The sequence below is a fragment of the Cheilinus undulatus genome, linkage group 11 (genome assembly GCF_018320785.1).
Source record: "Cheilinus undulatus linkage group 11, ASM1832078v1, whole genome shotgun sequence".
Lineage (NCBI taxonomy): Eukaryota > Metazoa > Chordata > Actinopteri > Labriformes > Labridae > Cheilinus > Cheilinus undulatus.
This window is the reverse complement of record NC_054875.1, coordinates 46,316,585-46,340,140: the sequence shown is the minus strand read 5'-3', so window position 1 is coordinate 46,340,140 and position 23,556 is coordinate 46,316,585. Positions and strand designations below refer to the sequence as shown.

Genomic DNA, 23,556 nt, shown 5'->3' with positions numbered 1-23,556 from the left:
CTGTCTCTGGGTTACAGCCTCCTAAACTTGAGAATTTACAGCTCTAAGACTGTAAATTTAACACAACTCTGAACAAAAAAAAATACTTAAACAGTAACTTGGCTATTATTTTATAGATGGAAACATTACTAATTGACTTAAAAACATAGATAAAAACTTGTTAATTCAGTGTTTGTCCTTTCCTCTATAGAAATGTGCTCCAGGCTACTACAGAGACACCATCGGTCTGTTTCTGGGTAAATGTGTCCCCTGTAACTGTAACGGACACTCTGACCGCTGTCTGGATGAATCAGGAATCTGTCTGGTGAGGACTTCTAACCATACAAACATCCTTTTCCCTCTTGTTATCATTCTCCTGTTTGAAGATGAATCATTCTGTCTGTTTCTCCAGGACTGCCAACACAACACAGCAGGCGACCATTGTGAGAAATGTCAGGGCGGTTTCCTCGGTAATAACACCCTGGATGGACAGGCGGTGTCCTGCTCCAGCTGTCCGTGCCCTCTGAGGGTCCCATCCAACAAGTCAGTGCAACTCGTTCTATTAAAACATCTCATTTACTCTCAGTTATGTCTTCCTGAATTGTGTGTATTGTAATATTTTTGATGTCTTTTGCAGCTTTGCAGAGGGTTGTGTGCAGAAAACAGACAGGATGCAATGTTTGTGCATGCCCGGGTATGCTGGACCAAACTGTGAAAGGTAAAAGCGTCTTCTAAAGCACAGTTTGGGTTTGCTTTTAACAACTCTAGGCCTGAAAATACACATTTTAAACCCTAAAACTCCCATGTATCAAGATGTTTAAGTATTAAAGCACCATTTATTAATTTCTTGTTTTTTTGTTGGTCTTGCTTGCATGTTTGATTATCTTTATTATATTTTATTGAGTTCAAGATGAGGATTTGCTGCATTTAAGCAGTAGTAATTTCTAATTTATCATCATTTACAGCCTTGTTTAAACAGAGAAATGTATTTAATTGGCTCTGGATTTATTCTAAGATTTCCTGATCTATGCTGGGATTATATCAAGGAATACTGGACAATAATGTCAGACTTAACCTAAAAAAATGTGCTTTTCCTTACAGCCATACACCCCAATAAAACACAGTTTAAGTGCACATAAATGTTTATAATATCTGCTAATGACATCTCCCATCATAAGTAGGGTAATTTGTCCGATTTGATAGAGGCAGATTATAAAAGCTGTCATGTAAAAGCCTGGTGGTTGGTCAGAAAGGTCATAAATTATCAGGTCCCATCATTTGCACTGGATTTTGGCTCCTAAAGCCATTAAAAGTAATGTTTTCTGTTTTTCACTTTTGGCTTTATTATGGAAGCCCATTTCTGCCAAATAAAAAAGAAAAATGTGAAAATATGGCAATTCTTTAAAAAAAATCCTAAGTCATAATTATGAGGTAAAAAATCAAAATTATTAGATAAAAAGTTGAAATTATGAGATTAAATATCAAAATTATGAGATAAAAACTATAAAATAAAATGTAAAAAATTATGAGATTAAAAAGTCAAAATTATGAGATAAAAATGACGAGACTTAAATTCATAATTATGACCTTGTATCTAATAATTTTGACTTTGTATCTCCTATTATGACTTTGGATTCTTTCTTTTTTCTTCTTCTTCTTCTTTAAGTGGTAAAAAGGGGCATCCATACCATTCTTAATTGACTGCTTTCATGCAAGTAGTAGCAGGCATGCAACTTTAAGACATTCCCATTAAAAAGATGTTCATATTATGTATGTGGATTTAAGACAGACATTAGATCAAGTTCTTAAACATGAGGGTAAATGTATCATTAAATTTGTGCCTTAAATCATAGGTGTGCCCCTGGTTACTACGGCAACCCAATGGTGCTTGGCAGCAGGTGCCAGCTGTGTCACTGCAACGGCAACACCGACCCCAACATGCTGTTCACAGACTGCCACCCGTTGACCGGCGAGTGTCTTAGCTGCATGCACGACACAGCCGGGCCGCATTGTGAGACCTGCGCTCCCGGTTTCTATGGCGACGCCGTCACCGCCAAAAACTGCACCAGTGAGTCCGGATTCCACCTCAAGATTATTTTCATTTCTCATCCTTATCATTTTATTCAGCTACAGGAACAGATGACAGTGTGAAAAATTATGTCAGAGGACAAATCAGTGAAGTAAAGAGCTGTGTTTGTTTTCTTTTACCCAGGATGCAACTGTTCTCCATGTGGCACTGAATCATGTGACCCTCACACCGGACAGTGTCGCTGCAAACCAGGGGTCACAGGGCCGCACTGTGACCGCTGTGAGGTACGTTTGATTCTCCTTTTTTCTGGTTATAAAGCATTGATTTCTTCATTTTTTACAACTCTGATTCCAAAAATGTCGGGACGCTGTGTAAAATGTAAACTAAAAAGAATGCAATGATTGTCAGATTTCATAAATCAATATTTTATTCAAAAAAAAGAACATAAAAAATATCAGATGTTGAAACTGAGATATTTTACCATTTGAATTTGGTGGCACTCAGTGTCTCAAAAAAGTAGGGACAGGGCCATGTTTTTCTTGTACCTATACTGATAAACGTGTGTGGTTTAGCATTTTTTCTACTGAAATAGGCAAGGCCTTCCCTGAAAAAGACATTGTCTGGATGGGAGCATATGTTGCTCTAAAACCTCTCTACTTTTCAGCATTGATAGTTCCTTTCCAGATGTTAGAGCTGCCCACACCATAGGCACTAAAGCAACCCCATACCATCAGAGATGCAGGCTTTAGAACTGAGCCAGGAGAACAAGCTGGATGGACACTCTCCTCCTTATTGTGCAGGACAATGTCCATGGTTTCCAAAAAGAATTTCAAATTTTGATTCATGTGACCACAGAACAGTTTTCCATGTTGCCTCAGTACATTTTGAATAAAGACAGTGGCATTCTGGATCCTGTTAAATTTGGCTTCTTCTTTGCATGATACATTTTTAACTGTCATTTGTGGTTGGCACAGCACAGTGCCCCAACTTTTTCAGAATTGGAGTTCTCTCGCATACTTACAGTCCATGACTAGTTTCTTCTCTTCGGACAAACCAAGAGAGCTAGAATGCATCTTTTCTACCTTAACGTGCTCCCTACCTTAAGCTGTTATTTGGTTTTCCAGGATGGCTCTTTTGGCTTCGACTCGTGCTCTGGCTGTCGTCAGTGTGATTGCGAAGCCTCTGCGGCTCTCGTGCAGCCGTGTGACCCTCAGAGCGGTCAGTGCGCGTGTCAGCCCGGAGTCAACGGGCCGAGTTGTAAACAGTGCGCTCCTGGATTCTGGGACTACGGACCCAACGGCTGCAGGAGTGAGTGAACGCATGACTTATTGAGATATATATATATATATATATATATATATATATATGTGGATTTATTTATGTATTATTTAACCAGGAAAAACATGTTAAAGTCAACTACAATCCAAATTCTTTCAAAGCATCTGCAACCAGATGTTTTTGCCTCCAGGTCATTTAACTTCCTCTGAAAATTGTCTGATGAGAGCAGGTCATTAAGTTTCAGCTCTTTCTATAAAGACACCCTGATTGTGCTTGTTCTCCAAAAGGTTCAAACACAGCGTTCTATTTATTTTGGGTATTCCTAGATTGGTGTGTCTGACTTATTTTACCCAAATTTTTGAGGGGTTGATTTCCTGCTGCTGCTTTTATTCAATCACAAACTCAACCTGCCTGTTTCAACTTCCGTCTCTGCAGAGTGCGACTGCAAAGGAGCTCATTGTGACCCCCGCACAGGAGAGTGCCGCTGTCCTGACGGGATGACGGGAAAACAGTGTGACACCTGCTCGCAAAAATACAGCGTACCTGTAGAGAAGCAGCACGGCATGCACTGTGAACGTAAGTCAGACATTCACACGCTTGAATGTTTACATTAAACAGGATTATGCAAGAAAGAGATGTGGTTTTCAGTTTTTCTGTTTTTGTCTTTCAGTGTGTGACAGCTGCGTCATCGTCCTGTTGGAGGATCTCGATAAGATGAACGAAGACTTCCGCTCTGTTGCAGGTCAGCTGACCAATCTGAATGCCAGCTCTATGGCGTGGGCGCAGCTCAGCAACGTCAACAAATCTATGGAGGACATCGCTGTGAGTGCTCAAAGACATAAAACACAAACACAGACTAACTCTGAGGCTTAAGTGTCAGCCTGTAAGACTTCTTTACTTCAGTGTTATTCTACTAGATGTTTATTTGATTCAATTTTCATGACTTTAGCGTGCCATAGAGAACTACAACAGCACTCTGGATGACAGCAGGACCCGGGCCGACATGCTGGAGGCTGAGATTGTAAATATTAACGATGACATCAATGAACTGCAGGATAAGGTGAGATTTCTCAGTATGCATTTCTTTAAACACACTGCCCTTCATTGTGTGGAAATCTCATTTGTCAGTCGTGATCTCACTCAAACATTATGCTTCTGTGTTTATTTCAGGTTGCAATGATGACCGACAGAGTTGGTGACGTGCGTGACAGTACCACCACCACTCACCAGAGAGCAGAAGACTTGCTGTCCTTCATCAACAATATGACCATGAACATAAACGGTAAGACTGAGGACAAGGAGATCACCAACAAAATATGGACAAAAGCATTTGGACACTCCTGTTACTTTCTGAATTCAGGTGTTTCAATCAGACCTGTCGCCATAAAATCACCAAACAATGCAGTCTCCATTTACAAACATCTGTGATCCTAAATGTGTCGCTCTGAAGAGCTTTGTGACTTCAAGCGTGGCACTGTGATGGATGCCACCTTTGCAATAAGACAGTTTTTTAAACTTCGGATATTCCACAGTCAACTGTAAGTGATATTATTAGAAAGTGGGAGCGTTTAGGAACAACATCAACTCAGTCACAAAGCAGAAGACCATGTAAAATCACAGGCTACTAAGGCGCATGGTGCGTAAAAGTCTCCAACACTCTGAGGGTTTCTGCAGATCCTTCAAAGGTCTTAAAAAGTCTTGCTTTTACCAGTGAGAAGTCTTGAATTTGAGAAGACGCATTGATGAAGACTTGTCTGTATCCGGTCTTTGTTTTTCTAGCCAACATTATAAACTTCAGATCATTCTTTTATGTGTAATGTGCTCTTCCATGTTACAGTTAACAGTATTTAGAGCAGTGCTCAAAATTTAAATGTGCTAGGAGGATCTAAGGCCCAAAAAAATCCTTGTTCTACACAGTTTAAAATTGTATTAATAGTACATTTAAAGGTCCAGTTTACCAAGAAATCTTCAGTCTTTTATTTTTGATCCAGGTGGGCAAAAAGTGTTATTAATTTTTCTCAGTTGGGAACTTGGAAAGGTCTTAAAAGTCTTAAAATTGATCTTCATAACTTTGTAGGAACCCTGTGTAAGCCCTACAAATGTGCAACAGGAGCTTCATGGAATGGGTTTCCATGGTCTAGCAGCTGCATGCAAGCCTCATATCACCAAATCCAATGCCAAGCATCAGATGGAGTGATGGGAAGCAGTCCGACACTGGACTGTGGCGCAGTGGAAACCAGCAGTGAAGTTTGGTAGAGCAGGGATAACAGGATGGGTTTGTTTTTCAGGGTTTGGGCTAGACCCCTAATCTCCAGTGAAGGCCAATCTTAACGCTTTAGCATTCTGAGACATTCTGGGTAATGCTATACTTCCAACTGTGTGGCAACAGTTTGGGGAAGGCCCTTTTTTCTCTTCACAAAGAAGGACTATACAGACAGTTTGACAAGTTCAGTGTGGAGGAACTTGACTGGCCTGCCCAGAGCCCTGACCTCAACCCTATTCAGAACCTTTGGGATGAACTGGAATGGAGATTGCGAGCCAGGCCTTCTGGTCCAACATCAGTGCCTGATCTCATAAATGCTCAACAGAATGAATGGGCACAAATTCCCACAGAAACACTCCAAAATCTTGTGGAAAGCTTCCTGAGATGAGTGAAGGCTGTTATAGCTACAAAAGAGGGCCAACTCAATATTAAAGTACATGTATTTGAATACAATATCATTACAGTATCAGTGTGACGGTTTGGCGTCCGAATCCAATACTTTTGTCCATATAGTGTGTATTATTCGTAAAGCTCAGAGTTTAACTCTACAACCAGCTGGCTCACTCAGCTTCCACTGACTGAATTATAATCTTATATTACTTCTCTGTTTCCTCAGATATCCTTATGTTGGTGAATCGTTCCTCCTTGAACAACACGGAGGTGGAGCTGGAGGATGAAGAGAGGGAGAGGAAGATCAGGGAGGTGGAGGCCATGCTGAGAGAGATGAGGTACAGGAGCTGCGTGGGACAGAAGAAAGTGGCTGAGAAAGAGAGGACGGAAGCGGGGAAACGTAAGTTTGTTTACTCATACAAAACATTGAAATATTTAAGAGTAAGTTCCTCTTTAAACACTCATCAGTTTGTAGCTTTGACTTCACATTTGCAGAGCAGCAGGTGTTTGTTTCTGACCACCTTAAAAGGACTGATATAACAAATTTTAAGTGTTCTCTCGGTAGCTAAAGGGTTTTTTTTTTATATTTGAAGTTCTTGTTGTGATGCATTTATCTTCTTTTAAAATCATCTTTGTGCGTCCTCTGTCAGTGTTGGATCGAGTCAACAAGGAGCTGGCCAACCGTCAGGGAGAAAACGTTGACTTAGCCCAAGCCATCAGAGACCGTCTGGCTCGTTTCCACTCTGAGATGATGGACCTCCGAGATGCCCTCAATGAAGCTGTGAACAACACGGCCAAAGCGTCAGAGATCAACAACGCCAACGAGAAAACCCTGGAGGAAAACAAGGTAAGACGGAAGACCGACAGGAAAACTATGGTAATCAGCAGAGGACATTTCTGCTGTGGTTCTGACTCTTATTCTCCCTCACAGAAAAGACTAGAGGACCTCATGGCGAAGCAGAAGGAGGTGAACGACCAGCTGAACATGGCCGAAGACGACGTGGCTCAGGTCAACAACATGCTGTCTGACCTGCAAGAATCTAAAGAGGCAAGTCCGAATAAAACTCAGAACTCTGCAGAAATCCTCTCTAACTGGAATCACTTAAATCATCATGAAGCACATCAAAAATTCCTCCTAACTAAGTTTTCAGTCTTTTTCAAGACTTGAAAACATTTTTGTGACCTGTTAAAATCATTAGAAATGTGTTAGAATCATGCAAAAAAAAAATTAGTTTCATCCACTTAAGCTGTGCCCTAAATATAGAACTGTGTTTATTTTTAAAAGATTTTTAGGATAAATTTAAAATATGTTTGTATTACTGGCACTTTTCAGTCATAGTTTAGCACATTCTCTTTGTAAACTTACTGTAATTTCCCATAGTGTGGGCTGCAGCCCCCTGGTGGGCCTCAGAGGTACTTCAGGTGGGCAACGAGTGGTCAGTTACAATAAATAAAAACCAAAAACATAATTTTTAAAACTGGAGCATAAAAGGCCTACAAAAAGGGTCTGACAGAGGTAAAACAAACAAACAAACAAACAGATAATTTATAATATTCAGTAAATAAAAGGCCCCAAAAAGTGTTTTAAAGGAAGGAAAATAAATAATTAATAATATTAAGAGCATAAAAAACCTACAGAAAGTGTTTTACATGGTTAAAAAAGATAGTTCATAAGGTTAAAAGCCGATAAAAAAAACTTTTGTACAGAGATAAAAATATATAATTTCGTAATATAAGGAGCATAAAAAAGCAGGAAAAAAGTGTTTTACTGTGATAAAATGGATAATTCATAATATTAAGAGCATAAATAAGCTACTGAATGTGTTTTACATAGTTAATAATAGATAGTTCATAATATTAAGGATGTAAACCAATAAAAAGTGTGTTATAGCGATAACATTTAGAAAAAAAAGATATTACAAAAATATTTTTTATTTAATTAAAAAATTAATTAGAAATAAAGATGTACATATTAGCTGAAAGATAGTATTATAGAAAATAAAAAATATATCAAAAGTTTCTAACATTTAAAGGACCGTTTATAATAATTATTTCAGTTTAGTCTAAATTTTTATGTATGGATCTTTTTTCATATAAAAACCTTTAAAAATGAAGCTCTAACACTGCAGTGTTGTTTCAGTCAGTATGGGAAAACTTTGATTGCATAATTTCAGTTAGATTTTGTGAACATGCTGAATGATTTGCGCCTCTCTAATATTTCTAACGTCCTCCTCAGGAGTACGAGCGGCTGGCTGCTCAGCTGGATGGAGCCAGGAAACCTTTGGCAAAGAAAGTCCAAGACTTCGCCTGGACCGACTCTAAAATCCCACTGGTGGAGAAGGCAGAGAAACACGCCGAGACGCTCAACAACTTAGCCATGAACCTGTCCAGGTAAGGGATCAGTTCTCTATTCAGCTACACCTGTACATTAAAGAGAAACGAAGCTGAAGCCGTTTCCTGTGTTTGTCCTCAGTTTGATTGAAGAGACCAGGAAGGAGGGATTTGTGGATGTAACACAAGCGTACAACAAGATCATCAACAGCATCAAGGAGGCGGAGGAGGCCGCCAACATGGCCGCCAAGGCTGCAAATGACACTGTGGAGGTACATGAATGTCTAATCTTCAAACACTGGTTTATACTTGTAAGGAAGTCAAATGTACAGTCTTAGAACAGTAAATTTGTTCATATCTGGTGTGTAATAATGCTGTGTGTTTGTCCAGAATATAAAGGACCAGAATCTCAGTCAGATTGCGGATTCTCTGAGGAATCACAGTTTGGAGCTGAAGGAGGAAGTAGAGAACCTGAATGATGACCTCAACAACAGTAAATACAAACATATATGTTATTTTTTATCATTTAGGTTGTTTATTAAAGGTCTTTAGTCACTTGAATCTTCAGTTTAGATCTTCTAGAGGGTGAATTCTCATGTTTTCATGCTTTTGCTTTTTAGACCTGAAACCACAGCTGGAAGAGGCTCAGAGGCGACTGGATGAGGCCAAAGCCAAACAGGCTGATGTGATGAAAGACCTGGAGATGGTTCAGAACAACCTTAACTTCACTTCAAGTATGCACCTTTAACAAAAACAAGAAATTTAATCACATAAATGAGAAAAATTGCATCTTATTTTTAAAACTGGAGGATAAACGTGTGCAGATTAACAGCTAAAATCAAGTTCAGCAAGGCTAGGATCATTGCTGCAAGTTTAAAAGAGTTATTCCTTTTGTATTTCCAGTCTACTTCTTCTCCTTGTATGACATTATTAAGCTTAGAAAAGCCATCCAAACCTATCTGGCCCTATGTGAAAAAGTCATTACCCCCTAAACCTAATACTTGGTCGTGCCATCCTTGGCAGCAATAACTGCAAGCGTTTGCAATAACTGGCAATGGGTGGAGGAATTTCGACCCTCTCTTCTTTGCAGAATTCAAGGATTTTCCAGCATGGACGGCCTGTTTAAGGTCATGCCACAGGATCTTTATCAGATTTAAGTCCAGACTTTGAATTGAACTCAGCTATCCAAAAAATGTGGTTAATCACAGTTAACTCATGATTTAACAACAACATCATTACTTTTTTGCATTGGGCCAGGTGGGTTTGGATGTTTTTTTCCCCCTTAATAAACTTTTTTCCCATAACAAAAATGCAAAATCATCAGAAAGGATTCAAAGACTTTTTTGCTGCTCTGTATCTCATCCGTGCTCTGAATGATTCATCCTCTGCATTTTTACCCGTTTCTGTCATTAATATTATTTCTTTTCTCCTTTCTCTGCAATGATCAGATGTGAGTCAGGAGATTGATGAGGCAAAACAAGCAGCAGATCTTGCAAACACCACAGCAACACAAGTCAACGATGCCCTGACTCCCATTAAAGAACAGCTAGACAAATGGCAGCAGACCTACGGAGACGCCAACGCCACCAACGATGACATCAACGATGCTCTGATGGAGGCCAACAAGACTGGTAGGAGCTTATATGTACATCTGTGAATAATTTTCAGTTATCAGTGTGTTTTTGTCCATTTCCTTGTAGGTGTTCAAAAACCTACAGAGCTGCACAGAAACCACACATTCTGAGACATTTTTCACTTTAGGAGAGGCCCAAAAACTGACTGTGACCAACTTTTTCTCCCTCTCTCTTCTCTCTGCAGTCCAAGCTCTGGGTGATACTATCCCCATGCTCATGAAGAAGCTGGACAAACTGCAAAATCATTCAGCACAGATGCCTAACATCTCTGAGAACATCAACCGCATCCGGCAGCTCATCCAGCAGGCCCGCAACGCTGCCAGCAAGGTAAACATAAAGATATATATATAGAGATAATTTAGCCTTTTTGCTTTAAAGAAATTATTATCTGACATAGTAGCCTACAGTATCTGTAGGTTGAGTTACTTTTTCCTTATTAGCAGGCAAAAACGTCTTCCATGCCAGCACTTGGTGAACAACAGAACAAAAATAATACAAGGCTGCCTTAAGGGTGTTGTTGGTTTTTGAGGATATATTCTGGACTGTTCTGTACAGGCAGGAAATAAAATTCTCAGACCCAGTCTGATGTTTCAGACTGTCTTCTGATTTGTTAGGCCCTGTGCTTTCAAAGTCTGGGAGATGTGATCTCATGTAGCTCCTCATCTGCAGATGTCAGCAAATACTAATGTCAAAGATATCCAGTCATGTGCATAGGCTAAGAATTCAATGCAGGGCCAGATGTGCCACAAACTGGGGCCAGAGAGGAGGGTGGGTTTGTCAAGGTCAAGCTTGATGGCATATGGGGCATCCACAGCACAACTAGGGGCATGTGGCAACCCTACTACCCATCCAGCCAGTACCCTAGGTTGTGCTTACTTGGCACATCCACCCCTTACTCCACCCTTAAGATGTGGATTTTGTTATTTTTATCACAGATTATTTTCCCATTCCCCTGATAACATGCAAGGACATCCAGAGCACGACCGGGGTTGTGTCAGTCCTCCTTGACACCTGATGGTGCCCTTACCAAATCTGCGCCTTACTTCAGCCTCAGTTTTTGCCCCAAAGATGCCTAAAAGTTCTGCACAGTACTGTCACCTAAAAAAAAAAAAGGCTACTATTGCAAGTTGGAATTGCTGCAGCTTTTAATGTTTTCTTGTGTCTTTCTCTTCCTCTTACTTCCCTCCAGGTTGGCGTCCCGGTGAAATTCAACGGGAAGTCAGGTGTTCAGGTCCGTACTCCTCGCAACCTCGCCGACCTGGCCTCCTACACCTCCCTGAAGTTTTACATCACTCTTCCAGAGACGGGGCGATCCAGACGTCAGGACAACAACAACCAGCAGTTTGTCTTTTACCTCGGCAACAAGGATGTAAGCATCACCACAACAAAGAAGCACAGTTGTGTTTTGTAGATGATAAAGTGTAGAGTTTTTGTGAAGGCAAGGTGAGTTTCTGTAGTTCATTTCTGTCTCTTTGGTCTTTGTAGTCAAGTAAGGAGTTCCTGGGTATGGCGTTGGTTGGGAAGAGGCTGCGATGGTTCTTTAACGTCGGAGGAGAAACTGCTGAGGTGACGATGTCTGAGGATGTCAAGTCCAATGGAAACTTCAACAGTATCGTGCTAGAGAGGTAAGGCACTATTCTGTCTTTGAGTACATTTTTACATTGTTACTATCCAACATATAAACTCCTGGATATTGAAATTATACAAATAAATTATGGATTTAAACTTTGATATGGTAAAGAAGCTTTAGTCGAATAATAACTACAGTGTTCACATTTTGACATTTTATGAAATTGGTTATTGGTGTAGTGACATTCAAATCATGCAAGTAAACATATGCAGTGCTTGGAAAAGTTTTTGCCTTTCTTGATTTCTTAATTCATACAAAGGTTTCACACTTAAATTTTTCAGATCAGTAAAAATATTTTAATATTGGACAAAGATAACCTGAGTAAATGCAATAGTCACTTTTTAAGTGATGATTTCATTTATTAAGGTAAAAACACCCTATGTGAAAAAGTCAGTACCCCCATTGTTGAATCATGAATTAACTGTGACTGACCACATTTTTTGGACTATCCACACCCAGTCCTGATTACTGCCAGACCTGTAGAATCCAGAAATCCCTTAAATAAAACCTTTCAGACAGAGTGAAGTAGGCTGAAAGATCTCAACACATCATGGCATCATCTAAAGAAACTCAAGAACAAATGAAAGACAAAGTGACATCTATTAGTGTAGAAAGGGTTACAAAGACATTTCTGAGGCTTTGGGACTCCAGCCAAGCATGGTAGCCATTTTCCACAAATGGAGAAAACTGGTAACAGTGGTGAACCTTCCCAGGATTGGACGGCCTACCAAAATAATTCCAAGAGCACATGGACAGCTCATCCAGTAGGTCACAAAAGAACCCAGAACAACATCTAAAGACCTGCAGGCCTCTCTGACTCCGTTAAAGTCAGTGTTCATGATTCAGCACTAAGAAAGAGACTGGGCAACAATGGCATCATGTGAGAGTTCAAAGGCTAAAACCACTGCTGACCAAAAAGAGCACAAAGGCTTGTCTCACATTTGACTAAAAACATCCTGATGATCCCCGTGACTTTTGGGGAAATATACTGTGGACTGACCAGACAAAAAGTTTAACTTTTTAGAAGATGTTGGTCCTGTTCCATCTGGAGTAAAATTAACACAGCATTTCATCAAAAGAGCATCATACCTGGACCCGGACCACTTGCTGTAATTGATGGAACCATGAATTCTGTTCTGCAGCAGGACAGTGATCCCTAACACACCAGCAAGTCCACCTCTGAATGGATTAGAAAAAATTGAAGGTTCTTGAGTGGTCTACTCAAAGTCTGGACTTAAATCTGATTGAGATGCTGTGGTATGACCTCAAACAGGCTGTTCACGCTGTAGAATCCTCCAATGTGGTCTGTGATCTGAAGCACTTAAGAGACAAAAATATGCAAAAAAAAAGAGAAGGAAGGAAGGGGGGAAATACTTTTTCCTTGCACCTGAAGGCTTAATCTGTATATTAATCATTTTTTCTGTGTCTAAATGCAGGATCCTCCAGTACGGTTTGATGTCGATGTCTTCAGAGGCCAATGAGGGGGATCAGAGAGTCATAAAAGAAGAAGCGGAGGCTAAAGGGGATCAGGGTCTGCTCAACCTCCTGACCGATGACACTGTCTTCTACGTGGGAGGATATCCAAAGACTTTTAAAGTGAGTAAACAGAGTTGTAGAGTTTGACTAGTGGGCCCCAGATGTGCTACAGGTGGGCCATGAGAGACATCCAGAAGATTTAACTCACGTGTCACCTTTTTTTAATTGATTTTTGTCTGATGTTCAGTTATGCATTCACTAATCAGGTGTTAAATCTGTGTCCTGTTTTAGCCGCCTGCCCCGCTCGCCCTGCCGAACTTCAAGGGCTGCATTGAGCTCGATACGCTGAACGAAGAAGTGCTCAGTCTGTACAACTTTGAAAACACCTTCCAGCTCAACACCACAGAGGAGAAACCATGTGGCAGGTCTGTGCAAAGATTATACATTGATCCTCTGTTCTGTGATTGTTTTCTGTTCTTGATCGCTGTCATATTTCCCCATGTCCTCCTTCTTTTTCAAATAAAAATGTTGACCACAGGTCTAAGCCAGTGCTGACTCAGGCCTGGGTGAATGACGCGGCGTATTTCGATGGTACCGGCTATGCTGAGATCAAGTTCACTGACGAATCGACTCGCATGCAGCGCTTTGAACAGGAAGTCAAACTGCTGTCACACAACGGCATTCTGCTGCTGCTGCAGAATGGGGTAAAGCCATCTTTATTCTTTTATTATTGAAGTTATTACTGGTTATCCACCTTCTTCTGATTTGTTATACTAGGGAGTCAAGTGTGCAGTTTTTATTTAGAGTTGTGCCACTCCTTGTTGTCTAGAGTGACCATTCCCCTATTTGGGTGAAAACAAGCCAACAATTGTGGAGGATTAAAAAACGGTGGTAGACATAATAAACACTGGAGCACACATAATAAGTAGAATATATTATGTGTCGTATGAAAAGAAGAGCTCTGTGGCTTTGGACACAAACTACAGAGGAGTTCAGAGGTGAAAAGTGGAACCAGTGTTGTGTTCCTGTAACCTTGCTAAGCAGACGGATTGTCCAGATTCCATGAGCATCATCAGGCAAATCCATCTTGCAAGGCTCCAATCTGAAATGACTGTGCCAAGTCTGAGAACCGACCTGGCCAATCAGCATCATTTAAGGAGAACGGGGCAGTCACTACAGGCTCTGGCATGAGTTTGCGATAGCCACAGTTGGGTTTAGCTTTATTATAAGCCAGTATAAACAGGTGCATGTCAAAAAATTGAATATCATGTAAAAATGTATCCTTTCCCATTTCCCATATACACCAGATTCGTCTCATACAAAGTGAAATATTTCTAAAACTTCTTTTGGTTTTAATCTTGATGATTATGGCTGATGAAAAGTATTAAAATATAGTATAAAAGTCGTATTTTTAAAGGCTTCCTGATCTTTCATTCTTTCACTGTGGTTCAGCACACACAGTCATGATTATCATCATTATATCGGCCCAATGATTTGGATTTATTTCTGTGGCCATACTGTACATTAAGCTCATTGTTTGTTTGATGCACCCTTTTAAACACATAAAGGTATGTTTTATATCATATTGCAGCCTATAAGAGTCTAACTGTTAATATTTTTCCATTTTCATTGAAAGACATTCTCCGTGTCTCTTTCCTCCATCAGGATCAGTTCTTGTGTCTGGCGGTGCTTCAGGGCAGACTGAAGGTTTTCTATGATTTCAGTGGTACTCTGGAGGAGCTCGACCCCAAAGAGCCTTTATCCGATTCCTTGAAGATCAGCGACGCCGACCCTAAAGCTGTAAGCGTCTTTGTGTCACTCTTGTGTCTTTTTTGTCACGTATGAATCAACATTTTTACACTTTTTTTTAAAGTATTACAGAATGTAGCTAGATCCTGAGGCAGCTTAAAGGCTGAAAACGTAATAAAAATAGTCAAATTATTGACATTATGCTCCAAATTCTGCACGGTAGCATCTCCTTTACATAGAGTAGTCATGTTTCCTTGCTGTTTTTCAACCTTTAGCTGGAGATTATCATCCTGCGCTCGTCCCAGAAGCGTGTTGTGGTGAGAAACAACCGCCTCAGCCTCTACGTGCACCAGTTCACAGAGGACATCCCCCCGTTTAGCAGCATGTACTACCTCGGGGGAGTCCCAGAGAACAAGATGCCACCTCAGTGAGTATGGACACAGTAAAAGGCTGTGGTTCAGACTGAAATTATTGCCATGAAATCTGGACCAGATTTTCCTCATCTTTACAGGGTTGATTGTGGTAACTGTGATGATCCTTAATGTTTGATTCTCTCTGATCCCTGTGTCTATTGTTTTGTCTGTCTGCAGGTTGAAGTCTTTGTTCCCTAAGCAGGGCTCTCTGAAGGGCTGTTTCAGGAACGTAAAGGCCCAAAACTCTCACATCGACCTGAAGAGGATGACCAGCTCTGGAGTCAGCTTCGGCTGCGACAGTGACCTGCTGGTAAGAAAATACTCTTTTTTTAGATTTTCAAGAGTTCAGAAACTTTCTTACTCATTTCAGTGTTGCATTTGAGATTAATCCAATCATCTTTTTGGTACAAAACTTGAAAGAATTCAAACAGGTAGTTTTAAGTGCATTTCAATGGATAAAAATCTGGATAGAAATATGTGATGGTTGTTTGGAGAGAAGTAAAGCTTCATTTAGACATGGTAATTGTGAAGTGTAGATCACTATATCATCTGCATACAGTGAAATCTTTACTGACTAAATATTCCTACAGACGTCGCCTATAACTATACTGATAACCATTATATTTGAAGGGATTTATTACGTTTGTAGGAAGGGAAAAACCACCGTATTAACTTTGAACTCTATTAACTTTCCACATACTGATATCAACATGAAAAATTAAAGTTGTGTTTATTGTTTGTTGTAGCCTTTTTAAAACTACCAATGGGTTCAAGTCATCTTGAGCTTGAAACAGAGTAGTAAGGGAAGGGGTGAAAACCTTCTCTTAAGAAACAGACGCCACTTGATTGCAGTTCATCATCACACATTGCCGATAAACAGCTGCGTCATCGGAGTTGACTATAAAGCTTCAACCATCTCGTTCATACTACGTTGATCTTCTCTACTTATGTATACAATTAATAACCCTCGTTTACACCTGTAGATATCAAAAATACAATAAACTGCAGTCCTCAGTGGCTAAAGATTGAATATATGAGAAAATGAAATTGTTGTGTTTTCTGTAATTATTTTGCCGAAAAATATTTTTTCATTTTTGCACCTCCGTCGTAGTCTGTTGAGCCATTTTGCAATTGAATGCAGTGCATGGAGGGGAAATTTACATACCCCTTGGTTTCAGGTGTGGTCCTGAAAAATCTTTGTTTCAAGGGCTATGTAGCCCTTTGCCCTTAGCCCTACCCTTCAATTCAAAAGAGAATTGGGACATCACTTTACCTGATGTGAACGTGCAAAACCAAGGGGTAAGGCTAAGATAAGGGCTAAGGGGTAGAAATGTGATTCAACCTAAATCTGGAGCTGTTGCTTGTCTTTGTGCAGGTGGCTCGTGAGGCTCACTTCACAGGTCAGAGCTACCTGGACTTGGAGCTGACAGACATCCCAAACCTCAGGGACAACTTCTACGCCAGCTTCAGCTTCAGGACCGAGCAGAGGGACGGACTTATGTTCTACCACCAGGACACGGTTGGAAAAGTTACCAGACTCTCTGGATTTGAGCTTCAAATATCCTCGTTCTTTAACAGAGCTGACCCGTGTCTGTTTGATTTTTCTAGGACGGAGTCTGTCAGGTGTTTTTGCACGACGGACACGTCGTTGTGAGAGCCGGCAACAGTGAGATCAGGACGCAGAAAACGTACAACGATGACAACACCCACTATGTCTCTATCTACAACAACGTCAACGGGTAGGATTGCTACGCTGTTTAGTTCTGTTAGGACCATGAAATCTGAGATAAAAGGTACTGTTTACCTTTCAAACTTGTTGGATGAAGTCTTTGCCCTCATTCTTTCACATTTGTTTACTTTTAAGGATGCGTCTGTACATTGATGACATGCTGGAAAAAGGGAAAGAGGGAATCCGGATCGACAGCCGGAGTCGAAGTGCATCTACTTCGCTGGGATCAACCTTCCTGGGAGGAACACCCAACATGGGCCTCACCAATCTCACCGGATGTATCAGCAACGTTTTTGTCAAGAGGTGAGGAGAAAAAAGCAGTAAAGCTTATACAAAATCTTTTTAAAAACTGGCTGAAATTCCCTTTGTTGTAGTGGGTAAATTCCTAAATAATAAACATTAAAAACCTTCCTGAAAAATGATTGTTTTGGGCTTTTTCATAGAAGTTTTTAATCTACATTCCTTTTATTCAGAACAAAGAGTCCTCAGATGGTGGTAAACCTGCTGAAAGCAAAAGAAAACATCAATGTTCCTCTGGACTGTCCAGCTGCCAAAAAACCTCAACAGATCCTGGCTGCTCAGCCCAAACACAGCCACAAACAGGGGAAGGGGAAGCACAAGAAACCGTCGGGGTCTCGCAGTCGGAATACCAGGGACTCCTGCCAGGGGGCACCGTCGGACCAGGAGGCTGGGGCAACACATTTCAGTGGCTCCACGCACAGCTACCAGAGATACGACTCTCTGCCATCCAGCTCCATGTGAGTGACACAAACTGATCTTCATCATCAATGTAAACTGCTAGATTTAATGGGACATTTTTTGTGTGTAAAGAAACAGAAAACTAGTTTAAGTATTTTTCCATGTTTCATAAATATCACTGAAGCAGCCCTGCATGCACGACATGCATGTGCATGAGCAAACCCCAACAGGTGCCAGAGCCCATTCAGAGCTTCCTGCAGCCCTAGTTTTTAGCCTGTTGTCAAAATAAACTGTTCAGTAGCTAAGATTAAAAGTGTCCGACTCTATCCACTGCCCTTTCTGGGAAAAAAAGGCAAAAAAAACAAATTAGTTAGGAAAAAGTTTCTTAAAATAAAAAGTCTGTTTTGCAGTTTTTGTGATTTACATATCCCATCTCACGGTTTTCTCCCTGCAGTCCTCACATCTCCATGGCAGTGAGGATAAATTCCTCGGATGGTTTGGTGCTCTATACAGGTAACGGACAGCAAGGCGGAGCTATGATGTCACTCAGTGTGTCAGAAGGTCACCTGCTGCTTCTGCTGGACGGAGGGAAGAGGAAGGTCAGCCTGCGCAGCCGCAAGAAGTACAACGACGACCAGTGGCACACGGTGAGGTCACATTAAAGGAGACAGACTGCTTTATATTTTATACCATGAATCCTGGCGTACTGATTAAAACTCTGTATGACGTGACGACCATGCTGCACAGAAAATAGAGTTATCTAAATAAGCTAACATTTGTGATTAACCATCTTTTGGTCAGTTTGAAAGGCTTGAGTAGAAATGGATGAATGAAAGCATTAGTATCTAAAAAAAATATTAAAGGCATTTTCACATTAGGCATATATATAAATAAACAATATTAACTAATAATTTAAACTATCCTTAAACATGTTTGAGGATATTAATATTTCTCTGGATTTACAAAAATATTGCCATAGTAGCTAAATGTGTATTGTCTTATAAATAAGGCTAATAGGAAAAAACAAATTTCATGGTCTCAAAAAGCTGCTGCACAGGCCAGAATGGACCTTCTTATTTAACCTCATGTGCTGATTTATTTATTTTTTATCATTTTTGTCTCCTCAGGTGTTTGTAAAGCGAGAAGGAGAGAAGATCAGTCTGATCGTTGATGGTATCAGCGCTCAGTGGAAGAGAATTCCCGGAGGAGAGAAGACTCGTCTCACCGGGCCTCTGTATATCGGAGGAGTGCCGCCTTCACTGACGGTAAAACATCCGCAAAGAAAAGACAGAACACACCGACTGGACACACTGCTCTTCAGAAACTCATATCCAATCAGATTTAAATATGAAACAGAAGGCTGTGGCTCAGTAGATAGTCAGCTGGACACTTAATCTCAAATTAACAGCTCATTTTTACTCTAAATGTATTTTACTGAACCCATTAATACTAATAATGTCTATCCTGATCAGTCCAGACAAACCAGTATTTGTCGACCCTGTCAGATCCTTTTTTCCCAGAGTTTAGGTTGCAGCTCATCAGCAAAATCTGCCACACCTGTGAGGTTTCCCCCAGGTGATGGCTGGTGGTAATCAGCTAGTCTCAGGTTATTTAGGGAGGAGGGGAGAAGGGTCAGCAGCATCAGATGACTTCTATAAGATGTGTTAAATAAAAAAAGTGTCTTTGTTGGAAACGGGACACTTTATCTCCCCTTGTCTCACACTTTTTCTCTTTTTGGGTCATGTTTTTGTTTGTTCATCCTTATGGTTGAGGTAGTAGGAAGCTATAATCCACTGCCACGTTTTAGAAGTCCGTGACACTTACATTGCTAAGCCGTTTCTACCAAGTAAAAATCGTAAAATGACTTAAATACAGTAGAGTTCTTCCCATTTGAGGGTTGAACCAAAATATAAAGAGAAAAGCCCTTTGAGTGTGCAGAAAGCTGCAATAACATCCTGCATTTTCACTCAATTTCTACGTTTACTGGAGCAAAGACAAAGAAGAGCTCACATTAAATCAAAGTTACAGAGCTGAAGATGCTCCACATGTACTTATATATTTATAGAATTGAAAAGAACCATGCACACTGTTCATGAGTACCACAGGATGTTTTTATGATTCCCCAGAATCTGAACCTCTCTGACAGGGGCTACAGACCAGTAAAAACTATTGTAAAAAAAGAGAAAAAGGAAAAATGTTTTTAGAATTTTTTAAATCCCTGCAAATTAGACAAATTAAGATTTTCTATCCAAATATTAACTTTCACATCAATGTAAAGAACAGAAATAGCCTTAGCTCTGCATCTGCTCCACTCTTCTTCACTGACTTTCGTCCATGTTGTTTTAAACATTCAGGCTCCAGGCTCCAGTGGTTTCGTCGGATGTGTCAAAGACCTGTCGCTGAATGAAGCCCCTGCAGGAAACCCCGTTCACAGCCAGGGGACGGTTCCCTGCTTCCAGAACCCTCTGCAGCCTGGGGCATATTTCTCCGGCGAGGGAGGACACATCGCCATAGGTAGGTATCGTCACTCTTCTTCTGTGGTTTTCACTTCATCACATCCTGCTGAGTCCTGACTGAAGGCCTTCCTCCCTGCAGATGAGTCTTTGGTCCTGGGTCGGGATCTGGAAATCCAGCTGGAGGTTAGGCCCGTCTCGGACTCTGGGCTGCTGTTGCATGCTGGGATATCGGCAGAGCATTACCTGAGTATCGTCCTCAACCAGGGAGAGGTAAGAGACGGCAGTCAGCCGCAGACGTCTTTATCAAGATCGTAAAAAAGAGAAGTAAAGGAAAGCAGAAAAGACTGAAAATGGAGCCTAATGATGCTGATTGTGTGTCTTTGTGTTCATGTAGATGACAGTTTTTATAAACAACGGTAAAGGTGAATTTTCTACCTCCTTCAGTCCTGAAGAGCCTCTATGTAACGGGCACTGGCACACCATCACAGGTGAGCTAAAGTCAGATCATTCTTCTGCTGGAGTTCCTGATTATAATCATGACATCACATAACAGTATTGTTTATTTGTTTGTTTGTTTGTGCAGTGGTGAAGAAGAACAACGTCCTGCAGCTTCATGTGGATGCAGCCAGTGAGCACAGTGTTGGCCCCAAACAGAGCCGCTCTACAGGGGCCAAAGAGACCGTCTACCTCGGAGGAGTACCAGGTGAGAACACAAACCTTCGCACATACAGTCTTTTCAGGGTCAATAAAATCCATCCTGTTCCACTCTTATGTGGCCATATTTTTTCGGTGCTCCAGGCTCAAGCTGCATGGGAGAATTTCAGATGGGGGCAAGAAGTGGGGGTCAGGAAAATCCTGGTCCATTATAAAGTTAATCTGAGATAAACATTTTTATATGTAACCTGAATAACAACCATGTCAATCAAAGCAATAAACAATGAATTTTATTTATATATGCCATAGTACAATATAGCATTTTCAAAATGTAGACCCATTTCCTTAAAACAGAATCACCTTTTTATTTGTAATATTAACAATGTGGATGGCCACACTGAACTAAACCGTTACTTCATAGCTGAGCCAGGATGTGCACAAACATTAGGGTACCAGATAATAATGTAGAAAGAATTTAAATAACTTTAAGGGGAAAATAATTAAATAACTGCAGAAAAAAGACATAAATGGAAAACGTGGGTTAAGAGTGGCAAAAAGGGTCAGTAATGAGTGGCGAAAAGTGGGGCAAGAGTGGCAAAAATTTGCCTTAGAATGGCAAAAAAAGTCTGAAAAAAATGTGTGGTAATAGGGTGAAAGGCAGTTAAAAAGTGGCAAAAAGCGGTAAAAAGAGGCAGGAAAATTGGATAAGCAGCACATATGGATTAAAAAAGGAAATGTGTCAAAAATAGGCAATGGAAAAGGTGAAAAAGTGTTTAACAGTGGCAAGAACTGGTGTAAAGTGGCAAAAATGGGCAGTAAAAATCTTGAAAAGCAGTTCAAGAGTGGCAAAAATTTCCCTTAGAATGGCAAAAAATGTGTGAAAATGGGCAATCAAATGGTAGAAAGCAGTTAAAAAATGTGTCAAAATTCGATCGTAGGTGGCAAACAGGTCAAAAGTGGCTAGATTGGGGACGTAAGCTGTAAGAAGTGGTTAAAATTGGCAAAAAAAAAAAAACAGGTTAAAAGAGGCAGAAAAGGGATAAGCAGCAAATATGGGTTAAGAAAGGTAAAAAGTGTCAAATTGGCAAATAAAAAAAGGTGAAAAGCAGTTAAAAAGTGGCAAAAATAGGCAGTAAAAATGGTGAAAAGCAGTTAAAAAGTGACAAAAAATGGGCATGAAAAATGGTGAGAAGAGGCACAAATGGGCAGCTGAGGTAGTGAAATGGGTTAAAACTGGTGAATTTGGCCAAAGGAAGCAAAAATGGGTTTGATGTTGAAACAAATTTGGCAAAATGGGTGGAAAACACTGATCGAAATGGGTTAAATATGGCATGAATAAATAATCTTAACATCAGAACTTAATGATATTTGGACACACTTTAAAGCTGCAAAGCAAAGTAACTATTAGTTAGGAGGCTAGCACCAATGCTGCTGATCAATCACACATGCATTTATATAACCAATAATCACATCTGTGGAGGGCTCATTCTCTAGAGACTTTCACAGGCCCAGTTCAGTGGGCGGTCCTGGTCCTTGGGGGAGAGATGGAGGGAGAAGGGTTGGGATCTTCTGCTCTAAACCTGATTAAAATCTGGATTTTTGCTCTTGTTGATCTTAGAAAATAAGGCACACAATCTTGACTTTCTCCTGAAAAATGGCCTCCCTTAGGTGTTTAAAAATCTTAAAACATTTAAGAGTTCTTGATGATATAAAATACAAGTCAACAGTGATTTTCATCCAAAGACGAGCGTGGGCTTCTAACAGAAAAACTGATTCAGTTTGTTTGAGATGGTCTAATGTTCCTCTCTCCTTCCACCAGATGGCGTCACCGTTCCCAGTCTACCTGCCGACCTCCCTGCCTTCCACGGCTGCATCCGCACGGCGAGCATCAACCACAGACCTGCCATGTTGTCCAAACCGCTGTCCGTGCACGGAGCCGTGGGAACGCAGGGCTGCCCGCACGTCTAACCCTCCAACACAGTCACATTCCCAAACTACAATCACTGGTGGTGGGCGTCACGTTACTGTAGCTAATTTAAAATCTATATATTAATATTTATTTTCTATTTTCAGAAAATGTATATTTTATATTTCCTGTTTGTTGGTGCTTTCCTTTTACTGCCTTGTTTTGGTGCCACAGCAGTGACTGCACACAGAGATGCACTGAAACAACACAAACCTTCAATCAGTCCCGAAATATGTAGTATATTGTAAATAAAGCCAACAAACCTGGATGTTTTTTCTTGCTTTTTTCATCAATTTGAAGATTATTTTCTCCACATCTTTGTGAAGCTGCAGTTTATTCAAATAAATGATGTATTTAGCTTTTTATGGTGCATCTCCAGCAGACAATGTTAAGATTTCCTACTGAGTCGGTACACTGTGAACACTGTGAGCAAGAAGTCCTCAGGCAGCACGGATGGGAAACATTTCCTGAAACACGAGGATGAGGATGGGAATACTGGTCTCAGATAAACAAAAGTGTACAAATTTAAGGCAAAACCTTTATTTAATGCCTGTGTCGTGTTCATAAATGTTGTGCGTGTAAACTAGGGGTGTCATCAATTATGATTGGTCAGATTTACCCAAAAATGTTTCTTTTTTCTATGTGAAAATACAATTATTTTGTAAAAACAAAATTTAAAAAACAGAAATATACATGTTGAAAATCTCAACATTCTACCTATTAAAATATGTTAATTTAAGATGCTTTATCCTGAATTAATTGACCATATTGTTAAATAATTTCAGTGTTTGAAATCCTGTTAAATTGTAAATATGAGACCTGAAAAGCAGCCCATCCCATCCGTCATCTCGTACGCAGCTTTCAGGCGTTTCCTGTCTTT

At 40.4% G+C, this 23,556-nt stretch overlaps 2 protein-coding genes across 3 annotated transcripts in view; both read left to right on the top strand.

The window, feature by feature from the left end:
• The window catches only part of lama5 (laminin, alpha 5), a 135,307-nt gene extending 112,363 nt beyond the window's left edge, over positions 1-22,944 (top strand). For both annotated transcript variants that reach the window (XM_041799810.1, XM_041799809.1), the window contains exons 42-79: positions 191-304; positions 392-522; positions 617-697; positions 1,833-2,047; positions 2,192-2,292; positions 3,133-3,316; positions 3,722-3,862; positions 3,957-4,108; positions 4,236-4,346; positions 4,457-4,568; positions 6,166-6,339; positions 6,590-6,786; positions 6,871-6,987; positions 8,176-8,330; positions 8,413-8,542; positions 8,661-8,763; positions 8,891-9,004; positions 9,719-9,901; positions 10,089-10,231; positions 11,094-11,273; positions 11,390-11,529; positions 12,971-13,130; positions 13,302-13,435; positions 13,549-13,714; positions 14,676-14,810; positions 15,035-15,186; positions 15,350-15,482; positions 16,548-16,691; positions 16,781-16,911; positions 17,037-17,204; positions 17,375-17,659; positions 18,055-18,247; positions 18,728-18,865; positions 19,955-20,114; positions 20,196-20,326; positions 20,451-20,544; positions 20,640-20,759; positions 22,530-22,944. In XM_041799810.1, coding sequence (XP_041655744.1) covers positions 191-304; positions 392-522; positions 617-697; positions 1,833-2,047; positions 2,192-2,292; positions 3,133-3,316; positions 3,722-3,862; positions 3,957-4,108; positions 4,236-4,346; positions 4,457-4,568; positions 6,166-6,339; positions 6,590-6,786; positions 6,871-6,987; positions 8,176-8,330; positions 8,413-8,542; positions 8,661-8,763; positions 8,891-9,004; positions 9,719-9,901; positions 10,089-10,231; positions 11,094-11,273; positions 11,390-11,529; positions 12,971-13,130; positions 13,302-13,435; positions 13,549-13,714; positions 14,676-14,810; positions 15,035-15,186; positions 15,350-15,482; positions 16,548-16,691; positions 16,781-16,911; positions 17,037-17,204; positions 17,375-17,659; positions 18,055-18,247; positions 18,728-18,865; positions 19,955-20,114; positions 20,196-20,326; positions 20,451-20,544; positions 20,640-20,759; positions 22,530-22,678 — 5,571 coding nt within the window. In that variant the 3' untranslated portion in view covers positions 22,679-22,944. The remainder of the gene's footprint in view (positions 1-190; positions 305-391; positions 523-616; positions 698-1,832; positions 2,048-2,191; positions 2,293-3,132; positions 3,317-3,721; positions 3,863-3,956; positions 4,109-4,235; positions 4,347-4,456; positions 4,569-6,165; positions 6,340-6,589; positions 6,787-6,870; positions 6,988-8,175; positions 8,331-8,412; positions 8,543-8,660; positions 8,764-8,890; positions 9,005-9,718; positions 9,902-10,088; positions 10,232-11,093; positions 11,274-11,389; positions 11,530-12,970; positions 13,131-13,301; positions 13,436-13,548; positions 13,715-14,675; positions 14,811-15,034; positions 15,187-15,349; positions 15,483-16,547; positions 16,692-16,780; positions 16,912-17,036; positions 17,205-17,374; positions 17,660-18,054; positions 18,248-18,727; positions 18,866-19,954; positions 20,115-20,195; positions 20,327-20,450; positions 20,545-20,639; positions 20,760-22,529) is intronic.
• Positions 1-23,556, top strand: part of LOC121517796 (tubulin alpha chain-like) — a 1,079,624-nt gene that overhangs the window by 134,186 nt on the left and 921,882 nt on the right. The window lies entirely within an intron of this gene.